Genomic DNA, 23,216 nt, shown 5'->3' with positions numbered 1-23,216 from the left:
CAAGAGGGACCAAGATCTAAAATCTTACCTTGTGGGCCCATCCTTCTCGAGACACCGATGTTCCGAGCGGGTGCTGATATCGTCCAATTGTAACTATCCATTTGGATCCAGCTGACTACACCAAAATTGTCGTCCCGCTCCCCCCAGCTCAGAAACACAGGATAGTTTTACCTCCATCATCTTTATCCCAGGCCCTGGAGGGAGAGAGAGAGAACAATCGCCCATGTGTTCAGGGACACGGGTTCCCAGTCTTCTCTCTCAACAGCAGTTTCTTAATGATTTACATCATCATTTTACAGGAAGGAGCATCCAGATAAGGCAACATACATATTGATTGGGTGACTGTTACATTCAGCGAGTGTCAATAGTGGAGTTTAAGCCAGCTACTGTTTTACAATGCATGTTCTTAAACTTAACTGGCTTCATATATAATGTATACTTTTCACTTTTTTAAACTGACTTTACATACTGAATACTTCCAATGTTGCAAAACCACCCTAGACCTATGCCCTCTGATTCTGTACTCGCCCAACCAGGGAAAAGACAGTGTCTATTTTCCTAGTCCATGCCCCTCATGATTTTATAAATCCCTGTGAAGATCACCTCTCAGCCTCTGATGGTCCAGAGGAAAACAGCCCAGTATATTCTGCCTCTCCCTATAGCTTAAATCCTCCAACCCTGGCAAAATCCTTGTAATTCTTTTCTAAACCCTTTCAAGAATAGGAAGGACGCCAGAATTGCACGCAATATTCCAAAAGTGGCCTAACCAATGTCCTGTACAGATGTAACATAACCTCCCAACTCCTATACTCAATCTCATACCAACAAAGGAAAGCACACCAAACACCTTCTTCACTATCCTATTTACCTGCAGCTCCCACTTTGAAGGAGCTATGAACCTGCACTCCAAGGTCTCTTTGTTCAGCAACACTTGCTGGGACTTTACCATGAAGTGTACAAGTCCTGCCCTGATTTGTCTTTTCAAAATGCAGCACCTCACATTTACCTAAATTAAACTCCCTCTCGCACTCCTCACTCCATTGGCCCATCTGATCAAGATCCTGTTGTACTCTGAGGTAATCTTCTTCGGGGTACACTACACCTCCAATTTGCGTGTCATCTGTAAACTTACTAATGATACCTCCTATGTGCACATCCAAATAATTTATATAAATGACGAAAGGCATCGGTCCTTGTGGCATGCCTCTGTTGACCAGTCTGAAACTCAACCCTCCACCACTACCCTCTGTCCTCTACCTTGGAGTCAATTCTGTACCAAAATGACTAGCTCTCCCTGTATCCAATGTGATTTAACCTTGCTAACCAATTCCCTGTGAGGAATCTTGTCAATCACCATACAGGTCACATCCATCTCTCTGCCCTCAATTGTCTTCATTACTTCTTCAAAAGATTCAAATCAAGTTAGTGAGACATAATTTCTCACACATAAAACCATGCTGACTATTCCGAATCAGTTCTCGCCTATCCAAGAACATGTAAATCCAGTCCCTCAGGATTCCCACCAACAATGTGCTGACCACTGATGTCAGTCTCATTGGTCTATAGCTCCCTGGTTCTTCCTTACCACCTTTCTTAAATAGTGACACCACACTGGCCAACCTCTAGTCTTCCGGGACCTCACCTGTGACTATCGATGATCCAAATATCTCAGCAAGAGGCCCAGCAATCACTTCCCTAACTTCCCACAGAGTCCCGGGGTACACCTGATCAGGTCCTGGGGATTTATCCTACTTGGTCAACATTTCCTGCATTTTCAGCAGCTCTTAATAATATTAGTGTAAATGAGAATGCTTTGACAGTTTGGTTCTTCCTAATTAATTGTAGTCTGTGAGACTTCAGCCACTCAACATATGGAGAAACACTACCACCAAGAGCAACTTCTAGATTTGTACAACTAGTTGTGCAGGTGCAGATGCAGAAAGTCCCATAAATTCAGAGGTATAACAATGGCCAATATTTATGGTTCCTCAGTTGCTACTACTGAAAAGTGTAGGGTACCACTTTGTGAAACTTACTGGTATCACATTACAACCTAACTGAAAGCAATAATTCTTCTCAACAATAAGAATACTGTACAAGAGTATAGATGTATCTTGAATTTAGTTACTTTTATCACAATATTCAATCAAACAAAAATGATTCATTGCATACAATTCATTAAGTTTTAGGGTAAATCTTTGAGAATTGGATAGCATGCTCCAATAGGGAAGTATACTTTTACATCAGAGTTCTGGGTTGAAATCTAACCCAAACAGATATCATTATGGTATAAAGAAAGTCTGAAGTTCTGAAGAAGGGTACCAGACCCAAAACAATAACTCTGCTTTCTCTTTATAGATGCTACCAGACCTGCTGAATTTCTTCAGCAATTTCTGCTTTTGTAGTATGAAGTTCCCGATTCTACAGATGGTTATAGTACAATGTGAAAGAAATTTGAGCGTAATCCACTTGAGAACAAGTCAAAAAATGCAGCACAGAACTGTGCAAAGTCAGCACAAATTTGCAATCTCAAATGCTTTACTTTGCACCTGGGTGTGCAATTTTATCTGTGGACATTGAAATGGGTAGAATTTCATTTGTAGGACCAACATTTTTATTTGTCTTTCTAGGATCATATTTGGTACTCCTAACATAAGCAAAATTATTTCACTTAATCTTGCTATACCATGAATTTGAACATGTCTAACCCTTAGTATTTCAGCTTCTTATCCATTATATAATATACATAATAATCTTAGTTTATGTAAACCATTGTCTTCTCTAAAGCTCTCAAACTCCCATTAGGCAATCAGATTTCAGGACATGTTGCTCATTATGTTGTTCTATATAATTTTTCAGCCACCTTTATAAATGAGTCTTGCTGAATTAAAAAGATAATGCTCTGTAGTGTTTGGTATTTAAATAGCAGCATCTTGTTCAGTATACTGAGATGCAAACAGTATTTTCCACCATTGTTACAATGACTTAGCAAGCTTTTATGTACGTGAAAAACTGATAAGAAAATTAAAACTGTATCATCTCAGATGTACAGAGAATGTTCAAAACATCTTTATTAAGTGTGGTCATATGTTGTTCCAGAAGAGGTTTAATTCATGATGCCAATCCCTAGGTGCCCTTGAGAAAGTGATGGTGAGATATGATCTTGAACAACTGCAGTTTGTGTGCAGTATGTAAACCGACAATGCTGAGAGGGAGGAAATTCTAGAATTTTGACCCAGTTACAGTGAAGAAACAGCAATGTATTTCCAAGTCAAGATGATGAGTGGCTTGGAGGGGAACTTGCAATTATTGGTGCTTCATATATCTGCTGCCTTCAAGACTGAAGCTATCATGGATTTGAAAGATGCTATCTAACAGCCTTTGGTGAATTCTCAAGTGCATCTTGTAGATAGTACACGGTTGCTACTGAGCATCACTGGGGGAAAGAGTGGATGTTTGTGGATGCAGCACCAATCAAGTGGGCTGTTTTGTCTGAATGGTGTCAAACTTCAAACTGTTGTTGGAGTCACACTCATTCAAACAATATTCCATCACATTCCTGACTTATGCTTTGTAGATGGTGGACAGGCATTGAGAAGTCAGGTTATAAGTTACTCACTGCAGGATTCCTAACCTTTGACCTGCTTTAATTGTCACAGTATTTACATGAGTAGTTTTGGCCAATGGCAACATCAAAGATGTTGATGTGGGGATTCTGTTATGGCAACGTCATCCTTCCTGAGATATGGGGTCCAAAACTGCATACAATACTCCAAATGTGGCCTGACCAGAGCTTATTGAGCCTCAGAAGTACATCCCTGCTTTTACATTAAAGTTCTCTCAATAAACACTAATTATTGCATTTGTCTTCCTAAATATTGACTCAACCTATGAATTTACCTTGAGAGAATCCTAGATTAGAAGTCCCAAGTCTCTTTGCACTTCAGAATTCTGAATTTTCTCCCCATTTAGAAAATAGTCCATGTCTCTATTCTTCCTACTAAACTGCATGACCTCACACTTTCTCACATTGTACTCCATCTGCCACTTCTTTGCCCACTCTCCTAGCCTGTCCAAATTCTTTTGCAGCCTGCTCAATGCTACCTGTCCCTCTACCTTGGGTGGCATGGTGGCTCAATGGTTAGCACTACTGCCTCACAGCACCAAGGACCCAGGTTCAATTCCCAATGCTGGCGTCTGTCTGTGTGGAGTTTGCACATTCTCTCAGTGTCTGCGTGGGTTTCCTCCGGGTGCTCAGATTTCCTCCCACAGTCCAAAGATGTGCAGGCCAGGTGAATTGGCCATGCTAAATTTCCAATAGCATTAGGTGCATTATTCAGGGGGAAATGGGTCTGGGTGGGTTACTCTTCGGAGGGTCAGTGTGGACCTGTTGAGCCAAAGGGCCTGTTTCCACGGTATAGGGAATCTAATCTAATCTACCTGCATCATCTGCAAACTTAGCCAGCATGCCCTCAGTTCCTTCATTTTAGATTGTTAATGTATAAAGTGAAAAGTTATGGTCCCAATACTGAGTTTTGCAGAACACCACTTTTCAGTGGCTGCCATCCTGAGAAGGGCCCTTTTACCTCCACTGCCTGCTTTCTGCCAGACAGCCAAGCTTCTATCCATGCTAGTCCCTTGCCTCTGATACCATGAGCCCTTATCTTACTCAGAAGCATCCTGTGTGGCACCTTGTCAAAGTCCAAGTCCAGGTAGCAAACATTCATTGGCTACCCTTGGTCAAACCTGCTCATTACTTCCTCAAAAGAATTCTAGCAGATTTGTCAGGCATGACCTCCCCTCAATGAAACTATTCTGATTTTGCCCTATTTTACCATACATTTCAAGTATTCAGAAATCTCATCTTTCACAAAGGATTCCAAGATCTTAGCCACAACCAAGGTTATGCTAACTCATCTATAATTTTCAATCTTTTGCCTTACTCCCTTTTTAAAGGGAAGTGTCATGTTAGCGATTTTCCAGTCCTCTGGGAACATCCTTGAATCTAGAGATTCTTGAAAGATCACCACTCATGCCTCCACTATATCTTCAGCTGGAGTGTAGTCCACCTAGTCAAGACGATTTATCCACTTTCAGGCTATTCGGTTTTTCTAGCATCTTCTCCTGTGTGATGGCCACCATACTTAGCTCTGTGCTTTCTCTCTCTCTAATTTTTGGGAAATTATGCCAGTCTTCACAGTGGAAGACACAAGTACTTATTCAGTTCCTCAGGCATTTACTTGTTCCCTACACCTATCTCTCCAGCACCATTTTCCAATGGCCCAATATCCATTTTTGCCTCTTTATTTCTGCCCTTTATATCTAAAGAAACCCTCAGGTCTTCCTTTATATTACTGGCTAGCTTGCCCTCATATTTAACATTCTCCCTCCTTATTTCTTTTTCTGTTGCCATCTATTGATCTTTGTAAACTTCTCACTGCCCTTCACCACATTATATGCTTTCTCTTTTGCTTTTTATGCTATCCCTGACCTCCCTGGCCAGCCAATTGAGAGAGAAACTTAGTGAAATTAAGATTAAGAGGGAAGTAATATAAAACAAATTGAAAGAATTGCAGGTTGACCAGTGTCTGGGTCCTAATGAATTTTATTCTAAAGGTCTTAAGAGAATTGGCTCAGGTTGCATCAGCTTTAGATATTAATTTTCCAAAATTCTTCAGATTCAAGAAAGATTGCATTGGTTCAAGCAGTAGCAAATGTAACCCCTCTATTCAAGAAAGGGATTTGTAGAAAACAGGGAACCATAGGCCAGTTAGCTTGACATCTGTTGTGGAGAAAGTATTGAAATAAGTCATTTAAAAAAATTGTAGCTGCACACCTGGAAAGGTTCGAGGTTATCAGGAACAGTCAGCAAAGAATTTACCAAGGAAAATCTTATTTCATTTATTTAAAGGAATTGTTAATAAAAGGGAGTCTATTTAAATGTCTGAAAGACAAAAAAAAAATCGGTGAGATGCCACAAGAAAAACAAAAGTTCACAATGTAGATGATAATATATTAGCATTAACACAGCATTGGTGTGTGACAGAAATGAGAAATATGCACAAATGGAACTTTTGTCAGATTGACATGATATGCTGAGTGAAATCCTGCAGGGATCTATGCTGGTACCACAATTTTCCTTGTACAATTTACATCAATGACAAAGGCTTGGTAGCCAAATTCACAGATGATACTAAGATAGTTGGAAAATATGTTGTGAAGACAACAAAGAAGTTAAAGATAGACAAAGAGAGGTGGAACGAGTAGAAGAAAACCTGGCAGACAAATACAATGTGGGGAAAACGTAAAGTTGTTTTTTATTCTTCAAGCCAAAGTGCACAGAGTATTCTTTAATGGAAAATGACTGCAGAATTCCAAGGTTCAGAGAGAGATTTATGTCTTCTGGTGCATGGGCCACTAAACATTAATACGTAGGTACAGTTTATAATCAAGATGACAAATGGGATGCTATCCTTACTGCAAGAGAAATTGAACAGAAAAGTAAAGATATCAGCAAAGTGTGGTAGATGCTGCCTCAGAGGTAGGTCATTGAATATTTTTTAAGACAAGGTGGATAGGCAGGGAAAAAAAAGTCAAAGATTATTGGGTATAGATTGATGATCACATTGGATAGTAGAGCAGGCTTAAGGGGTTGAATAGTCCACTTCTTGTCCTACTTTGTATATTTGTATGACATTGAAAGGCCAATTCTCTAAAGTGGATACCTAGGTAACATATATTCCAGGGACATCTGGTAAAGAGAGAATTGCAACCTTTGTAGAATATGCATGAATAGCTACTGGTAAGTTGAAATATTGGTTCATAATGATGACCCAAAAATGAGGTCCATGGACTGGCAGAGTGGGTTCATAAGAAAGCACAGTGCAAGTATTGATATTGTGTCTAGATAATACTGTCAGAAAGAGAACATATACCAGAGAAAAAAGGTGCTACAACTGTAAATAGAGTTATCTATTAATAGCTGCCATGACAGACATCAAACAGAGGCCATAACTTAAATGGATTATGCAATGAAATAAAGTTCTCAATAATATCTCACAATATACTCAGACGTCCTTAAGATCTTGGCATTTTGGTAGCCGGAAATAAACTTGAAGATAAACTAATGAAATGTAATTAGATAGTCAGTGATGACTAGAAAAGTTTGTTGTTTCATAGAATTAAAAGGTGTAAAGAAAAATTGTGCCACAGTTTAGCACATTACATTGAAAGTGCATAATTCAAAATCTCCTGATTTTCTACTTTTATACAACCTTGTTTTAAATGTAGTCTAGCCATGAAATTTCCTTCGTGAGCACAGCCAGAAGTATGTAAATGTAACCATTCTGGGTGCCACACAGAGCTCAAATTTATTGCTATTCTGATAAGTATAAAACTAAATATTCAATGGAGACAACAACTGCAAACAATTGGTTTCCACCATCTCTTTGTCATATCATCTGGACGACAAATTTAGGTCGACAATTAAGTGCAATACTTATTGTATACTACATCACAGTCAGGGATAACCACTGTTGACAAAAATGCTAAACCAAAGCTCCATCTGCACTCTCAAGTGGACATCAAAAGGTTCCTGGAAACATTAGTAAAGAGCATAGGAATGATGTCTAGTGACTTAACTAACATTTATCCCTCAAACAATATCAGTTAAAACAACATTCTTGTCATTGTCGCATGTAAGGGCCTTAGAGTATGAAAAGTACCCAGCATGTTTCCTATAGTAAAGCAGTGTCTATAATTCACTATATTTCATTGAATCTAAAAAGTTTAGGACAATGAGATCATTCAAAGCAGTACAGAAATGCAAGTCTCGCAAATTTATTACCAAGGTAGAGTGGCAACTTTCAGACAGGGAAAATATAATCTAATAGATGGCTGAAACACATCAAGAAATTTGGGGATATTGTACTTGCACACAAAATTTTGTAATCTTAAAGCAACTGGTGCATGACCAGATTACACAAGTTTCTTGTCACAAACACAAGGGACATTCAAGGTCAAGTAATTTAGTTATTTAGTGCATTTAACAAAATGAACCATCACAGGTAAATAGAATTATTTCCTAATTGTTCATACCTTGCATAAACAAATAAGGTCCCTTCGACGTCAGTCTTCTCCTGTGATTAAAAGGGAAAATTCATATAGCCTTTAATATTTAAGAAAGTCATGCATCATATGGTACAGGAAATTAGCAGAAACTCAGTGTAAACAAAATTGTGAAAAATCACAATTTAAAACTAAGACGTTGCATAATATTTTGATAAGCCATCTGAAAGCTTCTGTATTAGTGTGCTAAATTTCTCTCACATGAGATACCTGGACCAAAATCAGGCTCTGTAGGGAATAAGCCAAACCAACTGAATTCCAAAAGAAAGCTAAACCCCATTTCATATTGTCAACGTAAGTATTAACAGAGAATTATACAAGTACAAAAGACAGTATGTTTTGAACAAAGTTGACTCAAGGTTTAAGATCAGCAAAGTTAAGGCTTGGGAATAAGTCATCATTCTTTCTTTTTCAATAAATGTGGCTCACTTTATGCTTTGGCTTAAAACTGAAAAAAAGAAGTTTGAAAGCTTGCAACTGAGTTAGGTTTTCAAAAATGGCTTTTATATGTATTTTGAGCATGTGCAATGTCAATTAAATTGCGAAACAAAAGCAGACGTTGCTGGAGAAACTCAGCAGGTCTGGCAGCATCTAAGAAGAGAAAGCAGAATTAACATTGAATCCATGATTGTTCTTTACACAGGTTTTGCCAGCGCTGCTGCATTTCTCCAGCAATTTGTTATTTTAGATCTTCAGCATCTTCAATCTTTGCTTTATTTAAGCCAACTGAATTACCTCTTGCAAAGTGTAGATTATGCTTGAAAATAATACACAAAAGGTTCTCAGTAGTTGTACTATCAGTTCCATTAATGCAGCCATATAAGACATAACAGCAGGTTATAATGAAGATGGCCATTTTATTTTTCATAAGCTTGTGGTTGAATAAGGTGCTATCAAATATGAGCAATTACTGAAGAAACAATAATTTATTAAAAGCTGCAGTTGCAGGAAGTCTGGGAACAATATTTGCGAAGAGAACAGACAAATTGATTTTTCAGGCACGGAACCTTCAGAGTAGTATAAGTGTGCACATCTGGCAAAAAGCAAATTCATTGCCAAAATTCTTCTTAAAATTTTGATGAACTCCACACTAATCCTTTGAGAATGAAACATACTTAATGATCATTAACTGAATCAGATATACTGAATGGGAAGATGACAGTGAGAGGTTATAGTAATTCTTCAACAACTGGAGGTTTATGTATGAGCATACATGCAAGGCAATTAATGTGCAGAAATTTGGAAAATATTCGCTATTGCCAAGATGAAATTGGATGCTTTCTGTTAGCTGGGTAAACCTACAAATTAATAGCAAATAAGAAGTCTACCAAACGGTTATTGCAAAGAATAGAGATCTTGGTCAAGGGATATCATTTTATCCTTTATGCACTGTTCTGCAGTTTTGAAGAATGAAATGCAATTGCCACTAATGATTCTGTTATTGCCAAGTCCAGCCGTTTTTTAAAAAATTCTTTCATGGGCAAGGTCAACATTTGTTGTCTATCGCTAATTGCCTTTGAATTGAGTGACTTGTTTGGCCATTTCAGAAAGCAGTCAAGAGTCAACTCCATTTCTGTAGCTCTGGAGTCACATGTGGACAAGATCAGATACGAATAGGATGACTTCCTTCCCCAAAAGGACATGAGTGAACCAGGGGAGTTTCTACAACAAAAGACAATGGTTTCACGATTGATTATGACTAAGATTAGCTGAATTCCTGTTATTATTGAAATTTTTAACAAATGAATTTAAATTCTAACAGTTGCTATGATGAGATTTAAAGCCACATTGCTTTTGCAAATAGCCAGGACCTCAGGATCATTAGCCCAGTGGCATTACCAACAGATCACCATCTCAGTCATCTCCACTGGATCCATCTTCTGTTTCTTTACTTTACTCATTAGCAAACCTTTTATATTATTCTTCTTTCATCCTCTGTGTTTGATTCAGCAAGTTATGTACACCAAGAAATTAGGACTGAGGGACAATCTACTTGTGTCTAAAAAAATTATTGCTGAAGGTCATGGGCAGCTTGGTGGCACAGTGGTTAGCACTGTTGCCACACAGCACCAGAGACCTGGGTTCAATTCCCGCCTCAGGCGAATGACTGCGTGGAGTTTGCACATTCTCTCTGTGTCTGCGTAGGTTTCCTCTGGGTGTCCGGTTTCCTCCCACAATCCAAAAATGTGCAAGTTAAGTGAATTGGCCATGCTAAATTGCCCGTAGTGTTAGGTGAAGGGGTAAATGTAGGGGAATGGGTCTGGGTGGGTTGCGCTTTGGTGGGTCAGTGTGGACTTGTTGGGCCGAAGGGCCTGTTTCCACACTGTAAGTAATCTAATCATTATTTTTGAAACATAAGTTCTTCAAGCTTAACCAAAAAAAATGAATTTTTAAAAAAAAAAGTTCAGAGATTGGGAGAATATCATTAGCAATATTTAGTAATTAAACAAATACACCTACATTTTCATGAGAACAATACATAAAAGGGACAGTGCAGGCATCTCAGTGAGAGTGGAGCAGAGAATTAAATTACCAAGTAACTGGAGGCTCAGGAGCATGCTCACCAATTAAAAGGTCGAGTCATCTCCCAATTTGCGTTTGGTCAAGGCTACAGAAACAGCACTGCAAGCTGTGAATGCACTATACTAAATTTAATGTACAAATAAATGGCTCTTTCACTTGGACAGAGACTCACAGTTGTGAAAAAGAAAGGAACTAAAAGGGCTGGTGTTGTCTTGTGCAGCGAACAAGTCTTCAGAATGCTCAAAGGAAAGGGATTGTATGCTTGGTTATGGCATTGTGGCTTAAAGTGGCAGAAATAATAAGGATAAATATTCAAGAGGGAAGGCTAATAGGATTCCCCATGTCCTTAACTTTGATACAATTGTTGTTTTAAGTGGGAGGTGAAGTAGTGAGATCAGAAATCTGGGAAATAAGATATGCAAGATTGAGGAGCAATGGAGGAGTATCCACAGAAAGACATATAGGAAGTACTAGTGTGAAAGTTAGGATCATCAGAACAGGTGCAACGGACACCAAAAAACTAAGAATAGAATAAAGACCTTAGGGGTATCAGAGTGGGATGCTCAAGAGCAGATAGGAGGCCAAAGTTAAGAAAAAACTGGTTCAGGCATTTTATGGAGCGGGGAAGCCAGCAGCACAAATAGGTGATGGAGTGAAAAATAGATTTTCTGAATATTGGGAAGACTATAAAGTTCATTTAAATTGAAATCCTCTCTCAAAACTCCTCTCAAACTTTTTCTTTTCCAGTATATCTTGTTATGGGAAGTTCTTATCCCTTTAACCATTTTTTCAACCTTTCCAGTATTTTCTTGAAAGCATTCGCATTCTGCCTGAAGAGTGGTGCTCTGGATTGGACACTTTAGTTGAGGTCAAGCCAATGTTTCAAGAGTTTCATTACAGGAATGTTGTCAGGGCTTAAAAATTATAGCCGTGAGAAAAGATGAATACGCTAGGGTCATTCACCTGAGAACAGAAGAGACTAAGAGGTGAATTAATTGAGGTGGTCAAAATATTATGGAAATTAAACAGAGTGCTGTAACTTTTCCATGGTTCTAACATCTTTGAATTGTTTTGTCCTGTATGCCTCAGTATATATTGCCCCGGATCCCTTATGCCCTTTTAAGCAACTCTTCAATCTGCCATTCCATCTTCAATGGTTCATGCATATGTACCTTCTTCTATGGGGTCTCATGGCATAGTGCTCATAACTCTAAGCCAGAAGATCCAAGTTCAATTTCTACCAGCCTTGGAGAGTTTTGATCTAAATTAGTTTGAAGGAATGTCTGAAACCTAATGGAATGAGGAAACTAATGGAAATATTAATTCAGACTTAAATTAAATGTGAATTAGTGTGCAAATTTGAGGGGCTCGTAATCAGTGGGCGTAAAAGGTCTGAAAGTTGAAATGCTTCCCCGGTTCTAGGTTTAAGGGCAACTCCTTGGGACTGGGAAAATAAAAAAAGTGGAAGAATGAAGCTGTCTTGGTTTATGTACCAATGACATAGACAGGACTTAAAAAAAAGGAAGTTCTGCCAAGGGAGTAGGAGTAGCTAGGAACTAATGTTTGAAATACTATGGCAAGCCAGGAACAAATTAGTACAAAACAAATAAGATGGCTGCATTTATGGGCAACACCATAGCAAGGTGGAGCATTGCGGTGGCAAGTTGTCTAACAATTAATCAGCTTTTGTTGAAATCAGGGACCTGCTGTAAGAATTGAAAAACAACATTTTTTCCCCCCCCTTTACATCTCAAAGATACACTAGATGTGAGATTTTGGCTTTTTCTTCTCTGCCTTCCATAAGGGAGAAGAGATCCCTTCAGTTCATACTTTTTTGAATTTTCACAGGCCCAGAAAACCAAAAATGTGCCTCAGAAGCTTTTGCTTTCAAATAATGTAAGCTTATAAAATCTCAGTTCAGATAAACTGACGGACAAATTTGTAACTCAGACTATGATTGGTTCTTATGTGCTGGCTTGACAAGACACATGCAAATGCACATGGACAGTGATCAGATTTTCGTTAGGAGCAATAAACTCTCCAATCTCATTTCAGAGAGAATGTTCATGAAAGATCAGCATGGGCAAATGGGTTTGATTCGTGGACAATGGCACCAATACGGAGGAAAGAAGATGCTGTGCCACTGGGATTGCCTTCACCTTGAACTGTGCAGGAACCAGTGACTAGCAAAACACATAACATGGCCTCTAGGGAGTGTTTTACATTAACTTATACTAAATAGTGAGGCGGGTGTAGAGGGCAAAGGCCAGTCTAAATTGCGCTGTTGCATGTGTGTAGCCACTATGTGGTTCCATGCATGGACCTCAGAGGCTCGCACAGCAGGAAGAAAAATTGGAGGGACTGCATGTTTTTTCAGAAGGGTGGTTTATATATGAAATAGAAGGAATAGGCCGATTTGTAGGCTCTCATGCTTGCTCCAAATCGCAACTCCTCTTTCATACAAGCTCCTTATATCCCTGAATTCTTTGATATTTCAAAAATCTACCCATCTCCTTTTTAAATATTTTCAGTGATCTAACATCTGCAACTCTCTGGGACAGAATTTCAGACACCTCTACCCTCCAGGAGAAATCATTCTTTTTCATCTCAGTTTTAAATGAGTACCCCCTCATTCTGTAATAATGTCTCCTAATTTGAGATTATCCACATGTAGAAACAAATGTTTCACCATTTACCCTGTCAAGCGCTCTCAGAATCTTGAATATTTCAATAAGATCATCCCCTAACTCTGATATTCTAAACTTTAATTATTAAAGGCCTAACCTGTTTAGTCATTCTTGATAAGCCAACTCATTCACCCCAGGAATCAACCGAGTGAATTTCTTTTGAATAGCCTCCAGTGTCACTGCTTGTTTTTAAAGATAAGGGGACCGAAACTGTACACAGTACTTTAGGTGCAGCCTCACCAACAGCCTGCACAGTTGTAATAGGACTTACCCGTTTTTAAAACTCCAAACCCCGAGCAATAAAGGACAACATTTCATTTGCTGCCCTAATTACTTACAGCACCTGCATGCTACCTTGTTGTGATTTATGCACACTACCACTCAGATTTGTCTGCACTGCACTTTTTTCCAAGTCTCCATTTAAATTTTGATTTTTCTATCAGAGTGCATGACCTCACATTTTCCAGCATTAAAATCCATGCACTCACCCATACCCATATCCCCTTATGTCCTCATCATGACATACCTTCCCACTTATATTTGTGTAATCAGAAAATGTGGATATATTACACTCTGCCCTCCTCCAAGTCATTAATATAGATAATAAATAGCTGAAGCCCGAGAACTGATCCATGTGGCATTCTACTAGTTACATCTTTCCAATCTGAAAAAGAACCATTAATTCTGACTCTGTCTTCTGCATGCTAACCAATACTGTCAGCTCCAACTTGGGTAGTAATCTTATGTGGCATCTTATATAGTGCCATCATAAATACACTGCACCATCAGTTCACGTTTACCAAATGTTTGTTATATCCTCAAAGTAATTCGAGTAATTTTTTCCAACATGATTTCCCCTTCACAAAGCCATGCTGACTCTGCTTCATTGTGTTATGCTTTTCTAAATATTTTTCTATTTCTATTTTATTCCTTAATAATGGACTCAAGCCTTCCCAAAGGTTTGGCTAACTGGTCTATAATTTTCCTACTTTATGTCTCTGTTCCTGATTAGGGGAGTCACATTAGCAATTTTCCAATCTTCTGGAACGCCCCAAGGATACATTGAGTTTTGGAATATTTTGAAGAAGATTGTCTCCACAATCTCTGTTGCCACCCCCAGTAAAATCCTTGGATGACCCTGTAGACTGTTCTGTCTTGAGATCAATTATTTTATCAAATACTTCTTTCCTCATGTTAGAGACTGTTAGAATATAAATTCCCCCCATTAGCATCTTATTTAACTGTTATCATAGAATCCCCAACAGTGTGGAAACAGGCCATTAAGTCCAAGTCTACACCGACCCACTAATGAGTAACCGTCCCAAACCCATTCCCCTATCCTACTAATCCACATGTACTCCTGACTAATGCACTGAACCTACACATCCCTGAACACAATGGACAATTTAGCATGGCCAATTCACCTAACGTTCACATCTTTGGATTGAACGAGGAAACCAGAGCACCCAGAGGAAACCCACGCAGACACGGGGAGAATGTGCAAACTCCACACGGAGAGTTACCAGAGGCTAGAATCAAACCCGGGTCCCTGGCGCTGTGAGGCATTGGGATGTTTATTGCATATTCCACCATGAACAACAATGCAAAATGCTGGCTTCAATTAGTTGTCATTTCCCTGTTCTCTGTCATTAATGCCCCCATTGAATTCTCCAAGGGGCCTATACTTGCTTCAGCTACTCTCTTTTTATATGCTCAGGGGTTCTTGCCATCTGTTTTCACACTTCTTGCCAATTTACTTTTACATCCAATTTTCTCTATTTATATGCTTTTTAGTCATCTGCTGCTGGCTCCCCCCCCCCCCCCAAAAAAAAATCCAATTGTTTGGCCTACCACTACTTTGTGTCACTTTGTATGCCTTTGTTTTTTGATTGAATACTTTTTAAAAATCTGCTATTTTAACTATGGGTAGTTCACCCTTACTGACAGAAATAAACATTTGCTGAGTGTTATGAAACATCTGATTAAGTCTTTACAATGACTCATCCACTGACTTGCCCTTCAGACTATTTTCCCAATCTGTACCTCCTTCTTCATACTTCTCTAACTGCTTGAGTCTATTGGTTTGAACCAGAGCTGTTCTTCAACAAAAAAGATTTTGAAGTTTGACCAAGTTGTGATTGATATCCTTAAACAGGAGATCTCTTCTTAAATCCTACGTCATTATATATAACCAGGTCTAAAATAGCCTATTCTGGGGGTTGCTTCTGCATCTTACTACAGAACACATCACAGAATATATTCAACAAGTTTGCCTTCCATGTTACCCATGTTCATTTGGAAGATTTTGAATGCTCAAGAGAAAGTACAAGCAGTGGTGCAAGGTAGTAATAACCCGTGTGATTGAAAGAGCTAAAAACAAAAAAAAAAATTCAGCAGGTCAGATGAAATGTTATCAGCCCGAAAGGTCAACCTTGCCTCCCTCCACAAATGCTGTTTCACCCTCCTGAGCTTTTCAGTATCATTACTTTTAAGACTTACAGTATTCACAATATTTTACTTTTGTACTGTGACAGGAAGTGACAAAGAAGCATACAAATGCACCAACATATAAAGTCAGAGTAGACAAAAGCCATAAAAAGACAGAAATAAGAGCTTTCTATTTGAATATACAGAGCCATACAATGGAGGAGTCAAATGGAAATAACTAAAATGCTATGACAGCCTCTCTGGAGAAATACTGCAAAATGGCTACAGCTGGACACCTGAATATTAAAAAAGGAAGACAGGAAAATCAAGAGGATGGGTAGCTCTGTTAATCAAGGGTCAATCACCTGGAATGCATGGATGATGGACTATACCCCAGGGTTCTGAAGGAAACAGACGGGAATACATTGGTGGTGATCTTTCAGGAATTACTGGAGTCAAGAAGAATCTGGAAAATGGCTAATTTTAAAGGGTTTAAAGGGGGAAGGAGACAGAAGATGGGAAATTATAGGCCTATTAGTCTAACCTCTGATGCTGACAAGATTTTAGAGTCTATTATTAAGGATGAGTTTGCAGAATACTTGGAAGTTCATGGTAAAATAGGTTGAGTCATCATGGTTTCATCAAGGGGAGGTCATGCCAGAGAAATCTGTAAGAATTCATGGAGGCAATGAGCAAGTTAGACAAGAGAAGAATTAATGGACATGATCGATTTGGATTTCCAGAAGGCCATTGACAAAGTGCCACTCAGTAGGCTGCTAAATAAGAGAGTGTCCATGGTGTTAGAGACAAGGTACTGGCATGATTAAGAGAATTGGTTGACTTGCAGAAGGCAGAGAGTGGGAATAAACGGGTCTTTTTCAGGATGGCATCTGGAAACTAGTGGAGTTCCACAGAGTCTGTTTTGGGACCACAGCCAGTCACCTTCTATATTTAAGATATGGAGTCAAAAAATGTGGTACTGGAAAAGCACAGCCAGTCAGGCAGCATCCGAGGAGGAGAGTTGACGTTTTGAGCTTAAGCTGTTTTCATGTGCTCAAAATGTCGACTCTCCTGCTCCGCAGATGCTGCCTAACCAGCTGTGCTTTTCCAACACTACACTTTTTAACTCTGATCTCCAGCATCTTTCTCCTACATTAAAAGATAAAGATGAAGGAACAGAGGGCATTATTGCTAAGTTTTCAGAGGACAGAGATAGGTGGAGTGACAGGCAGGAGCAGGAAGGCTGAAGGTTTTAGACAGGCTAGGAGAGTGGGCAAAGAAGCGGCAGATGGAATGTAATATGGGAAAGTGAGAGGTTATGTACTTTGGTAGGAAGAATAGAGGTCCAGACTTTTCTAAATGAGGAAAAGGCTTCAGAAATCTGAAACATAAAAAAGGATTTGGGAAACCTATTTCTGATTCTCTTAAGATTAACATGCAGGCTGAAGTGACAATTAGGAAGTTAGCATTCGTTTCAAAAGAGCTGGAATACAAGAGTAGGGATGTACTGCTGAGGCTGTCTTAGGCTCTGGTCTGACTACATTTTGACTACTGTGATCAGTTTTGGCTCCATATCTATGGAAAGATGAGCTGGCCTTGGAGAGGGTCCAGAGAAGGTTTACAAGAATGGCCCTGGGGACGAAGGGTTTGTTATACGAGGGGCGGTTGAGGGCTCTGTCTGTACTGGATGGAGTTTAGAGGGATGAGGGAGATCTCATCGAAACTTACAGAATGGACATGGAGAAGTTGAGTAGGAGAGATTCAGACTCGAGTGCACAAGCTTCAGAGGGAAGTGACAACTCTTTAGAACGGAGATGAGAAAAAATTTCTTCAGTCACAAAGTGGTGAATCTATGGAAGCCGTTGCTGCAGAAGGCTGTGAAGATCATGTCATTGAGTATACCTAAGTCAGAGAAAGATATGTTCTTGAACAGTAAAGGGATGACAGGTGATGGGGAGAAGGCAGGAGAATGGTACACACTTTTTGGACTGGATGGCTTAAATCTGCTACTTTATCTAACCTTGTACTCATATTGTCCTTAGATTATATCAGTGAGAAATGAGAAATCAAAATGAATAATGAGGTTGGATGGTAATACGAAATAGTAACAACAAAGAGAGAAGCTACTGATGTTCAGCTACATCATAAGACAGGGTATAAATAATAAAAATAATCAGTTCTTGTAAGAAAGGGACTGCAATAAAATTGTGGGAAATTTTACTCTTCCAATAAAGTGAATGAATCAAGGACAAAGATAGCCTGACAAATTGAGTTCACAGAAGGTATGTAGGCCAGTTTCTTAAAACTGGAGATTCTGAAACCAGCCAGGGAACAAGCCATTGTTAATTATCAGATTTAAAGGTTGTACATTTGCTTGCTGAACAGGCAGGTTTGTTTTCAGACATTTCATCATCAGTGAGTCTCCAATGAAGTGCTGGTATTCTATCCCGCTTGCTATGGGTGTCTTGGTCTGTTATGGTGGGTGATATCATTTCCGGTTCTTTTTCCTCAGAGGTTGGTAAATGGGGTCCAAATCGATGTGTTTCTTGGTGGAGTCCATTTGGACCCCATTTACCAATCGCTGAGAAAAAGAACCGGAAATGATATCACCCACCTTAACAGACCAAGCCCCATAAATAGAAAGCAGGACAGAACACCAAAGCTTCACTGGATGCTCACTGATGATGTTACCTAGCATGGTGATGAAACTTCTGAAAACAAACCTCCAGCTCAGCAAGCAAACTCACAATCTGAACCTCAACCTGAGCTAAAAATCTTCTCAAAAATTGCAAACACCAGATTAAAAATTAAACAAGATTAATAAGTGAAGGATTATTACCTATAAATGTTTACATATAATAGAACTTTAATTTGAAATTTGGAAACTAGAGTCCCTCACTGGATTCTTAAAAGCAATATAAACAGTATAAAGACAGTGCAAGCTAAAGTGGACTGGGAAACTAAGCTACATAACTTAAAAACATAAAAAAACACAGTGGTAGACATTTAAGGAGACCTTTGATAGCTCTTAAAACCATTTTCCACTGAAAAAGACACAAGAAGAATGGACCATCTGTGGCTAATTAAGTGAAGAATGACATGAATTTGAAAGAAAAGATGTACAATGCTATAAATATTAGTGATCATTAAGTTTTATAACAAAATTCAAACTCTGAATTATACGAAAATAAATCATTCCATATTTTACATGAAACTTTATACAGATATGAATGAAACAAAGCATCTACCATTAACTTAAAAGCGTATTTTGTAAACCCATATTATTTAACACAACTGCAGGAGATGCACTCATCCCATATGCAGTTGCAGTGACTGTGATATCACTGTCTTTTAACATAAGTTTTGCAAATGATCACTCTCAAATATTGCACTGCTAACACTGCAATAGCCATACCCACCATATTCTCAACTTTTTAAAATATATAGGTGTATTGTTTAAAGTGTGGGAATTACTGTGATTAGGTGCAGGAACTGGTGTATATTTTGTATAAAGCAAGGCCAGCAAACAAATCACCAGGGAGGATGGAGAAGCAGGGTAGTGAGAAATGCAATGAAGAAAAATGAATGAAGCACCATGTGGGGCAGCAAGAGGAAAGCTGTGAACAGCATGGAATGTGGACAGAAAATGGGGCAGCAATGAAAAGATAGCAACAACAGGCAAATTACTTTTGGCTCCAATGCAGTGTTAGTGCAGAAATAACGTAAACAGCACTAACTTCCTGTACAGGTGCATTGGCAGGAAATCCACCAACGTTTGAGCTCAGAAGTCCAAACAGACCTTTTATTTGTTCTGAATTTGATCCAACAGCTTTCTATACATTAGAAATCTTGAGGGTTCTCTCAGTTCTTCATGAACCAATTAAGATGTGCCACAGCTCTTAAGAAATCATTTTTACACTTCTCAGTTTCCCAGTTTGGCAAGTTGACTTCCAGAGTATTGTCTCTCTCTGTAAGGAATCCACTACTGATCTCTGACTGACCTATGCAGGCAGATCTGACACTTTTCCTTCCTCATTCAATCAAACTTTTATATTAAGTGTACAGGCTACACTATTAAATCCTACTTAATGACCCAGAACAGGAACATCACCAGTCTTAAAGGATCTTTATGTTCCTTGACATGACTTCTGGCATATACATAATTGTCTTTGCACAGACTTCCAAGCTGACTGTGCTTGTTTCTGTGAAAACAAATACAGATAAGCGCCATAAAAAGGGTAGTTCCCTGCAATCTAATCCATGGCAATATCACAAGTCAAAATCCTGGAACACTCTTCTTAACAGCACAGTGGTCTTGCAGCACTTCCAGAAAGTAGCACTTCACCCTTTTAGGTTCAATAAGGAACGTCCAAATCCTAAAAACAAATTTAGCGATTTAAACAAAAGTATCGTTCACTTTCAAAACAGCTGTTTGGTTCTAGGAACTGCATGAATAATTTTTATTCCTCAAAGGGTTGGAGGGTTTAAACTATGGGAAGAGGCTGATTACGCTGGGGCTATTTTCCCTAGAGCGTCAGAGGCTGAGGGGTGACCTTATGGAGGTTTATAAAATCATGAGGGGCATGGGTATGGTATGTAGACAAGGTTTTTTCCCTGGGGTGGGGGACCCCAAAACTAATGGACATAGGTTTAAGGTAAAAGGGGAAAAATTTTAAGAGGCAATATTTTCACGCAGAGGATGGTGCATATGTAGAATGAGCTGCCAGAGGAAGAAGTGAAGGCTGGTACAATTACATTTAAAAGGCATCTGGACGTGCGTATGAATAGAATGGGTTTAGAGGGATATGGGCCAAATGCTGGCAGTGGGCCACGATTTAGCGCGGATATCTGCTCGACATAGAAAGGTTGGGCTGAAGGGTTTGTTTTCATGCTGTATATCTTTGCCTCGATGACTAAATAAGTCAAGTAAGACAACCATTATTTTCACTGTAAAACCAATGTTTGAAGAGGGAACCAACTATGTAATTGAAATTACACAGGTTTTTAATACAACTTCAACAGCATTTTCTGACAGTCTGAATTTATGAGAAATGCCACTGTTAGATGAAGAAAAATAGATTTAGCCAACATATATGTACAGAAATCCAACGTCTAAATGCTGGACATCTCTGAAAACAAGTGCAAATGTCCAAAAAGCTGCCTTTGAGGCAAATCTCTAAACTAAACTATTGTGCTTGATGCACACAGTGGAAGCTTGCAATTTTGTCACCAACAACTTGGAACTCTGACAGTGGTAGAAAAGGCCAATTCATGTGACTGAGTTATTCAGTAAATAACATTTATATTAGGATAATTGAAGTGCACTGCTGTTACCACTCTATTATTCCTGCACCTCTAACAGCTCAGAAAACTTGCTTCACTATCTTTGCATCTAATTAGTGACCTCTTGAACGCAACAGTGAATGTATTGACAACTTTATTGTTTCTTATCTCTAAATAAATTCTGTATTTGATTCTTTTAGAATATCTTTCTATAACACCGTTGTTTCGTTCAAAGTAAACACAGTGACCAACTCCATTTTTGTCTTTCCCCATCCTTCCTGTGTACCAAGTAACCAAGGCATAATTAGTATGCAGTCCTTCCTCTTTTTCAGCCAGGTCACTATTGTCATCAAAACAACCTCCACTTGTAGCTCATAACCACCTTCATTATACTATGAATTTTCATACAAGGAGAGTCAAGGAGCCAAATGGCCTACTCATGGTGATCATGTAAACCTGAATTAGATTTTATTGCATTTCCTCTTGGCCTGACCCCATGCAATACCTTAATATTTTTACAGTGCAATTTATTTCTCCAACCAATTATGCACCTTGTTTTTCTTTTTGCTACATCCTTGTTCCAATTTCCCAGCAGACACTCTGCAGTACAAACTGTTTCAGGAGAACAATAACTTTAGGACCAAAGTACAGCTCATCTAATCCGCAGTTTCACCTTTCCCTAACTAGTCACAAACTATTTCATTGAATCCCTACAGTGGGGAAACAGGCCCTTTGGCCCAACAAGTCCACACCAAACCTCCAAAGAGTAAGCCACTCAGACCTATTCCCCTACTCTATGATTCTACATTTATCCTTTCCTGATCCTGAGGAAGGGCTTTTGCCCCAAATGTCAATTCTCCTGCACCCTGGATGCTGCCTGACCTGCGGTGCTTTTCCAGCACCATATTCTAGAGTCTGATCTCTGGCATCTGCAGTCCTCACTTTCTCCTACCGCATATTTACCCCCGACTAATGCATCAAACCTACACATTCCTGAACACAGTGAGCAATTTAGCATGGCCAATTCACCTATCCTGCGCATCTTTGGACTGTGGAAGGAAACCAGAGCACCCAGAGAAAACCCACACAGGCACTATGAGAATGTGCAAACTCCACACAGACAGTCACCAGAGGCTGGAACGGAACCAGAGTCTCTGGCTGTATGAGGTAGCAATGCTAACCACTGAGCCACCGTGCCACCCACAGTGCACATCTGCAGTCATAGAGTAATCTGCTTTATGCTCCTATTTCTCTCCTTAGTAGAGATATTAACTGTTTACTAGTCTCCTTCCTGGCTCATGAAGTCTTCCTACTGGGTCTTGATTAGATTTCCTACAGTGTGGAAACAGGCCCTACGTCCCAGCAAGTCCACGCTGACCCTCCGAAGAGTAACCCACCCAGACACATTTCCCTCTGGCTAATGCACCTAACACCACAGGTAATTTAGCATGGCCAATTCACCTAACCTGCATATCTTTGAACTGTGGGAGGAAACCGGAGCACCTGGAGAAAACCCACACAGACATGGGGAGAATGTGCAACCTCCACACAGACAGTTGCCCGAGGCTGGAATTGAACCTGGGGCCCTGGTGCTGAGAGGCAACAGTGTGAACCACTGAGCCACCATGCCACCCCTCTAAATATAAAATTGATTAGCTAGCATACACTTTCCCCTCCTCTACCATTATTCCTCTTTTTACCTATGTTATTGGTACCACTGTCAACCATGGCCACACTTAAACTTAATCACTGCAGACACCAAACAACTTTTTTTTTATTTTAACTGCTTCTTTTTCTTCTCCTTTAACATTTACCCAACCCTTATCCCACTATTCCTATAGGAGGCCTGGTCACCTGTTGCTCAATTTAAACTCAATTCTCTTTGTCCCATCCAAGGTAGTCTCATTGAGACCCATATCTAATGCAACAGAACCTATTCTTACCAACTTTCTGGTCACCAACTAGTCAACTTGTCCAAATGGCAGCTGACATAAATGGTACCCTCCAGTACTTCCAGACTTAGTAATACACTCAGGTTTTATTCATTATCTCACATTCTTCCAACTCCATTTTTTAATTCTAGTTCACTCACTTTGCTCTATTAATTAGCTGATCATAAACAATGCATCTATAGCTATAGTTTCCATGCCAATGCTGATATATCACTTC

The 23,216-nt window shown here is 39.3% G+C and overlaps 1 protein-coding gene across 4 annotated transcripts in view; it reads right to left on the bottom strand.

The window, feature by feature from the left end:
- LOC132824741 (mRNA-decapping enzyme 1B-like) overlaps positions 1–23,216 on the bottom strand; it is a 93,082-nt gene that overhangs the window by 58,500 nt on the left and 11,366 nt on the right. For 2 of the 4 annotated variants that reach the window (XM_060839422.1, XM_060839424.1), the window contains exon 2: positions 8,098–8,138. The exons of the other annotated variants lie outside the window; for them this stretch is intronic. In XM_060839422.1, the coding sequence (XP_060695405.1) occupies positions 8,098–8,138 (41 nt within the window). The remainder of the gene's footprint in view (positions 1–8,097; positions 8,139–23,216) is intronic. 4 annotated transcript variants of the gene reach the window in all.

Source organism: Hemiscyllium ocellatum, chromosome 19 (genome assembly GCF_020745735.1).
Source record: "Hemiscyllium ocellatum isolate sHemOce1 chromosome 19, sHemOce1.pat.X.cur, whole genome shotgun sequence".
Taxonomy (NCBI): domain Eukaryota; kingdom Metazoa; phylum Chordata; class Chondrichthyes; order Orectolobiformes; family Hemiscylliidae; genus Hemiscyllium; species Hemiscyllium ocellatum.
Note: the sequence above shows the minus strand (reverse complement) of the source record. Positions and strands in the feature narration are given on the sequence as shown.